The sequence below is a fragment of the Lathyrus oleraceus genome, chromosome 5 (genome assembly GCF_024323335.1).
Source record: "Lathyrus oleraceus cultivar Zhongwan6 chromosome 5, CAAS_Psat_ZW6_1.0, whole genome shotgun sequence".
Lineage (NCBI taxonomy): Eukaryota > Viridiplantae > Streptophyta > Magnoliopsida > Fabales > Fabaceae > Lathyrus > Lathyrus oleraceus.
In genome coordinates, this window is record NC_066583.1 from 592,575,503 (window position 1) to 592,584,358 (window position 8,856).

Here is an 8,856-nt window from a genome sequence, read left to right on the forward strand (position 1 = left end):
TTAGGAGGAGACTCCAATTGAATTGGCGCCTCCTCTTAAACCCTACATAGGGGAGCTAATTGGATTGGCTAGGGCACCTGCCCTAGCCAATCCAATTGGCGCCTCCATTAAATTTTTAAGAGGAGTCTCCAATTCAATTGGCGACTCCTCCTAAAAGTGAGGTAGTTTGAGAATTTTTTTGAAACCAGGGGTATTTTGAGAATTTCCTTGAAAAAGTGAGTTATTTTTGTAAAAAATTCACAAATATATATTTATTTAAAATGCATTTTTTTTATTTTCCCTCCATTAAAGCCACTTATCTCCCATCTTTTGAACCAAACAGATTCTTGGAGTAAAAATGTAAACACAAACACTTATATCTTATTTGATTATATTTCTTCAAAAGGTTAAGTTGTTGATGGATGTTTGAGAAGGCATGGAGACTTAGTTGTATTGTACAAATCAATTAGACTTGAAGATATCTCAGTGAAAATCTCTCAAATATGAAAGAAGTGGACGAGATTCTGGATTATGAGATGACTTAGAATATAATATATATATATATATATATATATATATATATATATATATATATATATATATATATATATATATATATATATATATATATATATATATATATATATATATATTTCTCTTCATTTATCTCTTTACCTTTATATTTACATTTAAGTCGATTTTTATTTTAAACATCTAAAAAATATTTTTAAATCTCAACATAATTCAAACTTCACTCTCTTATATTTTTCTCACTTTTATCTTTATTCCTAACACATATTTATTTCGTGGATAACATCGTGGATATTTTTTGCACTATTTAGGATCTTCTTCGGCTTACTTCAACCTACTTTGTGTATGTCATATAAATCTCGGTGATGTTTAATCTATTAATCATTTGAGTAGGGCTTTTTAGATTGATATTATTACACAAGTTTTCTAAACTCCTAATTATTCTAATAGGTATCAGGATTAAAAGTATTGATGCCTGAAACAATAAAAAAAATATAAATTATTTCCTAACAAAAGAATGTATATTAAGGAAGTACATCTCATCCGTTAGATTTGTAACTCACGATAAGCTCAAAGTCTAAGAGATATTTTAAGGTGTTTTAACAAATTTAAAGAGTTTCAAAACCCTTTTAAATGAGTATTAAATGAGTATGTACATTACTTTAGTAATTTAAGAATTATTTAAATATTTCTACAGTATTTTGATTACTTAGACGGATTTTTACATTTTTTCTTTCTTACAATCTTAAAAAAATAAGTCAAACTTAAATGTAGAAATTATTAATGTTGATTTTTTTTATTAAAACAGAAAAATAAATAAAATTATTTACTGAGATCTATTTAAATATTTTTGATAAATTATATGAATATTTAAAAAATATAGATAAATTATTTAAATAATATAAAATATGTAATAATATAAAAAAAACTAATTAAAATTAATTTAAATAACCAAATAAGTTATCTGGACGTGGTGGCATTCTCCTATATTAAATTATGCACAAAATAAAATAAAGGAAAACAAGAATTGACCTAAAATATTTATATCTATCTTTTTGACCCTAAAAGAAAAAAAAAGACATGATATTGTTAATCGCGCGGGTAATACCATCTTCCTACATCATTCTCCCCACGTCCTTCCAATTCTCTCTGACTCCCCTTCCCTCCAACAACAACAACAACAACAATACACAACTTCTTCAACTTCAACCTCAACCTCATTCATCTATTTTCTTACATCAACAATAATTCACCTCCCAAAACGCTCAACAAATTCACCTCTTTCATCATACTTCCGTTTCTGGTATAACCTGCATTCCGTTATCATCATTTTTCATCAACAATAACCCATCCCCTGCTGCCAAATTTGTTGCGCCAATCATCATTTCAAACGTAAATGGTGCATATTAATAGTTCAAAGAAAATTTGAAGTTCAATTAGATGAATAGGAGATTACGCTTTTTTGTTGAAGAGAAATGACAAAACCTGCGTATGTTGTTGTTTATGCCATTCTTATTTGCGCTATGGCCAATGGGGGTTCAGAGGGGATACGATGGAAACATGACGATTTTTATAAAGATCATGTTGGAGAAAAGGTATATCATGCTTTTTACTATACCTCTCTTAATTTTATTTCATTCATTAATTTTGATTCGTATTCGCGATTGCAATCGTCGCGGCGTGATTTACCACAATAGCTATTTAGCATTAAAGCGGTGAATAATGATGTCAGTATTGGCAGCTCGCGGCCGTTTTTGCGGTTGCGGACTTTTTTATAAAACCTTGGGTATTATTCTTGTAGGGTTTAGAATAATTGCATACATATTATGTGATATGTGGTTGCGGGTAATCGAATCTCAAACTTTCTATGATAAATTCGAATGTCTAGTTGGAATTTATGTGAATTTTGTCAAGTCTACTATAATTATCGTTATCTTGCACTCCGAACAATTTACTGGGGTTGTTGAGCATCTTGATAGGATGAAAATATGCATAGCTAAGTACGAGATTTAGTTGATCAAATGTTGAACTAGTTCAATTATGTCAGTTTTGTTATTATTTTGTTGTATGATGAGTTGTGTTTGTTTGATCGGGTGACACAGGCAGAGCAGGTGTGGCGACATTGTAGACAAGAAATGATTGAGAGGAGTTATGGTATCAAAGAATTTGACTTGCGTTTATCAGATGAGACGAGGAGAAAGAGATCTAAATTTGTACCTCCCCATATGAAACAACACTTTTTGGATTGCTTAAGAAACAGAAATTATCCTATTCCTGTATCGGAAGAGGAGGGACATTTGTTGAAGAAGCATTATGAGTCACTCTTTGGTTTAGCAGATGGACATAGATATTTACTTTCAGAGTCATCGATTAATCAGACACCACCGAGCCCTGATTCCGTTCCATCATCTCCAAAACTGAAAAGTCATGTTGCAGCACAAACCACTTTTTCACCTTCAACTCCCGAGTTTTCGTTTCATGATTTGCCACTCCCTCCGAACGTGTTTGTGCCATTTTTACCATCACCTCCTCCTCCTCCTCGTCCTCCTCCTCCTCCTCCTCCTTCTCCTCTTTCTACTTTTAATCAGAAAGAAATTAGTGTTGCTGTAGTTGCATCAGGAATTATAATCTTAATAGGCTTGTTCTTATGCTGCCGCGAGGTGAGGAAGAGAAAAAAAGTTGACAAAGATATCAGGCCTTTACTCATATTAACCTCAAGCGACATGTCTAGTGGTATGTCTATTGGTTTTCTATGCTAACCTAACCTAAAATGATAGTGAAACATTAAAGTTTACAAGTTTTATTCAATAAATATTTCTTTTGTATTTCAGGTAGTTCACAAAAGTCTATGACTTTCGAAAATAATGATTTGAAAGAATATGGTATTAACTACGGAATGAGTCCTCCTACTGTTAGGAAGTCGTTCAATAAGCATGAAGACAACAATGCCTCATTGGCTGAGATAACACCATCGGATAACAAAGAACAAATACCAGTATCTCCATTAAAACACCCTTCGCCATTAAAACACCCTTCAGTAAGATCAGCCCCTGAGGCTTCACCGTCACCGCCGCCTCCACCACCTGCTCTTGCACCTCGCCCTCCACCTCCTCCAAGAATGATTCGGCCTCCACCTCCTCCTCCCAAACAAATGGAAGGTCAAAACTTTAAATCACCTCTAGGACCACCTCGTGCTAGTGACGATGATGAGTCTGATGCTCCAAAACCGAAATTAAAGCCATTTTTCTGGGATAAGGTTGTAGCAAATCCTGATCAAGCCATGGTCTGGCATGAGATCAGAGCAGGGTCATTCCAGTAAGAAACATTTAAGCCCTGTTAAAATCATTTTTTCATGAAAGATTGCAAAATTTATCAACTTTATAACATCTTACCAGGTTCAGTGAAGAAAAGATAGAGTCTCTATTTGGCTGGGCCAACCAGAACAAAAATGAGAGAAAAAAAGATTCTCCATCTTTAGAACATTCGGTCCAGTACATTCAGATTATTGACCCCAAGAAAGCACAGAATTTATCAATTCTTTTACGTGCTTTGAATGTGAGCACAAAAGAAGTTATTGACGCCGTTAAAGAAGGTGAGTCTGTGTGTGTGTTTGCTTCTCACAATTAGAATGAAGCACATGCTACTCTAAACTATCATAAAAGAATTGTTACCAATATTGATGCTTTAACTCCAATTAAGTAGATTTTTTTCTCCAAGTGTATAGTTTTTTCTCTTTCAAAGTTTTTACCTACTTATTTCATGATTTTTTCTCTCTTTTATGCTGCATGTTTATGATAAGATATTATGTTCCAATTTCATAGAACAGCCTCACAGAAAGAAAGTTCCTATTTAAAGTTTGACAGTAATCATTAGGGTTTAACTTAACTATATATCCTGTTCATTTTGACATTTGTACGATTCTGATGCCAAGGAATAGTCATTTGTTCTTTTTTTAATCTGTATCAAGAACATGATAAACTCTTACCCTGGTGATGATCGTTTTTAAGATTCTTTCAATTATGATTCTTCTTCATCCATTTTCGCATTCAAAAATCAAAGGCGATATTAGTTTTCAACATTTCTCTTAGATTAACATTGGCATATAACTACATCAATGTGATTTACTTGCAATATGTTGATTCAATCAGGTAATCAGATTCCCGTTGAGCTCATCCAAACAGTATTGAAGATGGCGCCAACAACAGATGAGGAATTGAAGCTAAGGTTATTCACGGGCGACGTTTCTCGACTTGGCTCTGCAGAGAGGTTTCTCAAGGCCTTGGTTGATATTCCACTGGCTTTCAAACGTCTTGAGGCACTACGGTTCATGTTTACACTTCCGGAAGAAGCTTCAAACATTAGGGAATGCTTTACAACATTAGAGGTGAGAATTGGATTCATTCACTTTTCTTTTTTTCTTTTACTTTTTGAAATACTAATCTATTTTGAATGTTATACAATTCATATATAGTTATAGTACAGTTCTTGGGTATGAGTAAAAATAAAAAGAGTAGAAGAGAAATGAATATGAGTTCTTCTATATCATGAGAGAGAGCGCAAAAAAATATAATGGGAAACATTATTATTTGTGTATAAACTATTAGATTTTCTTAGGTCAAAATAGGTCCAAGATTTATTAAAAGGTTTACTATCACACAGTGGTTTAAAAACCATATACAAAAACCATGTTGCCACAGTGGTTTAAAAATTTCACTTCAATTTCTACCTTTTACCTATCTTCCACTTATATTTATGCATTCAACACATATTATTAGTGGTCGGTATCTTGAAAAATAGAACAAATGAATTGCATAACTTGTTTGCTGTTGTTGTATCTAATCTTAATGGCAGGTTTCTTGCAACAAACTAAGGAAAAGCAGGGTTTTCCAAAAGCTATTAGAAGCAGTTCTAAAGACTGGAAATCGCTTGAACAATGGAACCTATCGTGGTGATGCTCAAGCATTTAAGCTTGACACACTTTTGAAACTTGCAGATGTAAAAGGAACAGACGGGAAGACCACACTGTTACACTTTGTGGTTCATGAGATCATTCGTTCAGAGGGCTTAAGAGCTGTAAGAACAGAAAAATCAAGCCAAAGCCATTCTAGTATGAAAGCCGAGGATTTCATTGGTGAATCAAATGGGGCATCAGAAGAGCACTATCGCTACCTTGGCCTTCAAGTTGTTTCAGGTCTAAGCACTGAACTAGAAGATGTGAAAAAGGCAGCAGTGATAGATGGTGATGCTCTAACATCTACAGTGTTGAGACTTTATAATATGTTGGTAAAATCTGAAGAATTGTTGAATACGGATCTGAAGAATCTAGAAGAAGATAGCGAGTTTCATCGTACCCTTGCAAATTTTGTGGAGAAGGCAAGAGAGGAAGTGATATGGTTAATAGGGGAAGAGAAGAGAATAACGACCGGGGTTAAGAGTACTGCAGATTATTTTCAGGGGAATACCGGAAAAGAAGAAGGGTTGCGTTTGTTTGTGATTGTACGTGATTTCTTGGTAATGTTGAACAAGGTGTGCAAAGAGGTACAAGCATCGACAACGAAGACAGTAGCTGCGAAAGGTTCTCCTACTAGCAAGAAAGAGGCTCCTTCATCCTCTCCAGATTCTAATCAACGATCACTCTCTGATATGCATAGGATACTATTTCCAGCCATATCAGAGAGGAGAATACATGACTCTAGTTCCTCGTCGTCCTCCTCCTCCGATGACGATGATGATGAGATGTTACCAACATAGCTTTATGAAGTTATGCAAGTGAGTTTGACTTGTCAATGTGTTCTCTACTTCATCATATGGCAGATTTTACCACCTTTAAAGTCAAGGTGAATCAGAGGGCTGGGTCCCAAACTTTGCCGAAATGTATGTCTTATACTGCTATGGAAGGGACGTGTACTCTTTCTTTGTGACTAGTGGTGAGCAATGGAGATTACTGGAAGTCAACTATATGGCCCTTCTCATCAAAATGCGAACCAGGGAGGTTCTCTTATCAACCCCAAAAAAGGGGTTGTTAGGACTTAAGACAGGAGAGATTGATTTTGTTGTTTCTATTCTCCTCCATTAATTTGACCGGTGTTGTTTTGGATCCGAGTTAATGGCGAAATCGTGAAGTCAATGGAATGCATAACAGTAGATGAGGTAGTTTTCTTTCCCCAACATTCCTCTCTATTTAGTCATTAGTTTGGAGGGAAAAATCTTGATACCTTCGTTTACTTCGAAAGGGTATATGATAGATGTTATGACTTATGAGCTGTTACTTGTTACTCAAGGAAAGGTTATATTTTAAACTATTGGTGATCAATGTTAGTGACATCTCTACAATTAGTTAATAATCCAACTTTGAACATTACCATCATAGTGTTTAAATAAAAACAAAAAGAAAACAAGGGTTTAAAGAAAGTAGAAAGATATATTTAGCTTTATGTAGCCTATTTCAGAATACCATTACCATTACAATCTCTGGTAACAGAAAATCTTTCATTGGCCAAGAAAATATAGAACACATGTCAGTGGATTAGTGGAAAGGATAATTTGGTGATCAATTGAAAATGGGGTTTTCTTTTTCTACCCCATAGTACATACTTAGTAAAGCAACAAATTTGGTAAAGCCAAAACCCTTAAAGCACAAAAGCAGGAGCAAAAGTGGCCTCCACTCTAGATGTTTTCTTAATCGTTAATTAAGAGGCTGTGGCAGAAGCGTAATAAGCAACACAGAATAAGCCATGGACAAAGCACAAAATTCCACCAATTGATAGGAAATGATGGTGTGTGAAACCACAAGAACCCCTTGATTTGTTGTTTGTTGCAGTCCCTATCACAAGCATGCTCAACCCAACAGCCAAAACAATCCTGATCAACAACACAATCAAAACAAATGTTATTTATAGATTTGATGAACTCTTTATAGTGTTATAATGTTACCCTTTTTTCGCTTTGAACCCTGACGACAGTTCAAAAATGCTGCTTCCGCTTCGGTTCAACCAGTTGAACCGTCCCGTTCAATTCGATTTTTAAAACATTATAAGAAAACAAGTAGTGGAGTTAGGAGATGTTACCATGTTAAAATGAGGCAAGCCATTGAGAGTTGTCTATTAGGTGAAGTCTTTTGAAGCTCTTCTTGAGAACAAAGACAATTGCAACCACCTAGCAAATTGGCTATAACATGGGCTAGAGACAAAAGTATCGCTGCTCCTAACCCAAGCATGAAAGCCTTATGGCTTGGATCTCTACACTCAAATATCCACAATCTCAAGTGTTTAACCTGCTTGTGAAAAAAAATTAGTACATCTAAATATATTGTCATATTGCAACAAAAATTGTCTCTCATGAAAAAAACTTAGGTACATTATCATGAAAACTATTGATGTTGTTCTTCAAACATAGTACAATCAAATGATAGACTCTGATCGAAGAACAACATCAATAGAATTATAAACTTGATTAGTTTGATTCAAACATACCTTGTTTTGAGCAATTTCAGCCTCAATTCCAAGAATTCCAGCTGTGACATCCATGACAACAATCAAAAGACATAGAAAAATGGCTGCTTCTCTAGCCATTTCAAGTAGATTTAAATTCTTTGCCAAGTGCTTAACTAAGAGAGAGGAAAAGATGTAGATGTGAAATTACATATATATCAACACAATGGTGGGAAAAGCTTGTATTATACAAAATGTGCAAAATAATCTTTAATATACTTTAGTGTCTTTTTTTCTTTCTGTCAGTGTTGGATTCTTTTGATATGGGTGCAAGAAAAGCAGGGTATAAACCAACTCACACAATAACGTGACTATAGGTGTCTTTGAAATAGGCCAAATGATGGTGAATATTAACTTTTCCTATTTCAATAATATAGTAAGAGTGACAAATAATTTTAAAATTAAATAAAAATAGGACATTAATGAAGGGATGATGAATATGTATTCAATCAAACTTTGGAGTAATATCCTCTTTTCATTCAAAGAATATTATTCGCATAGCTAGAAAGGAAATAATCGGCATGAGAGTGATAGAAAAAAATTCTTTGTTTTCCTATCAATCAAGTAATCAAAGAAATGGTATCACATTAGCGCATTAATATAAAAGTGTTTATTCTTAGAGCATCTCCAATAGAATAATTTTTTTAATAATTAAGGCTTAAATAATTTTAGTTTTTATAAGTTGACGTACTTTTATTTTTAGGTCTGTTTTTTTTTAAAAATAATTTGTTAATGTTAAAATTATTTTTGTTTTACTTCTTATAATGGAAATTTGAGAAAAATCCGCCAGAGTTTAAATATATAGAAAACCTATAAATTTTTTGAGAATTATGTTTTTAAGAACTAAAATAAAAAA

General features: G+C 33.7%; 2 protein-coding genes across 2 annotated transcripts; one reads left to right on the plus strand and one right to left on the minus strand.

Moving 5' to 3' along the window:
- The first annotated feature begins 1,602 nt into the window (after window positions 1-1,602).
- LOC127086789 (formin-like protein 3) lies at window positions 1,603-6,848 on the plus strand. Its single transcript, XM_051027600.1, has 6 exons — window positions 1,603-2,105; window positions 2,613-3,243; window positions 3,342-3,825; window positions 3,906-4,102; window positions 4,659-4,894; window positions 5,362-6,848. Exons 1-6 carry the CDS (start codon window positions 1,986-1,988, stop codon window positions 6,259-6,261), a joined length of 2,568 nt encoding a protein of 855 aa, XP_050883557.1. The 5' UTR covers window positions 1,603-1,985; the 3' UTR covers window positions 6,262-6,848.
- A 63-nt stretch (window positions 6,849-6,911) lies between these two features.
- On the minus strand, window positions 6,912-8,317 carry LOC127086790 (protein VASCULATURE COMPLEXITY AND CONNECTIVITY). Its single transcript, XM_051027601.1, has 3 exons — window positions 7,983-8,317; window positions 7,578-7,783; window positions 6,912-7,371 (listed from the first exon to the last, which is right to left on the minus strand). The coding sequence occupies exons 1-3, from the start codon at window positions 8,079-8,081 to the stop codon at window positions 7,200-7,202; spliced, it is 477 nt and encodes a 158-aa protein (XP_050883558.1). The 5' UTR covers window positions 8,082-8,317; the 3' UTR covers window positions 6,912-7,199.
- Window positions 8,318-8,856: the final 539 nt, after the last annotated feature.

Bases quoted from the DNA above. Each gene is read 5' to 3' on its own strand.
- LOC127086790 (XM_051027601.1), bottom strand. From the start codon at position 8,081: ATGGCTAGAGAAGCAGCCATTTTTCTATGTCTTTTGATTGTTGTCATG. The intron at 7,784-7,982 runs GTATGTTTGAAT...TTTCACAAGCAG, and splicing joins CTGAAATTGCTCAAAACAAG to GTTAAACACTTGAGATTGTG. The intron at 7,372-7,577 runs GTAACATCTCCT...GTTGTTGATCAG, and splicing joins GCTTGCCTCATTTTAACATG to GATTGTTTTGGCTGTTGGGT.
- LOC127086789 (XM_051027600.1), top strand. From the start codon at position 1,986: ATGACAAAACCTGCGTATGTTGTTGTTTATGCCATTCTTATTTGCGCT. The intron at 3,826-3,905 runs GTAAGAAACATT...ACATCTTACCAG, and splicing joins ATCAGAGCAGGGTCATTCCA to GTTCAGTGAAGAAAAGATAG. The intron at 4,103-4,658 runs GTGAGTCTGTGT...TGATTCAATCAG, and splicing joins TATTGACGCCGTTAAAGAAG to GTAATCAGATTCCCGTTGAG.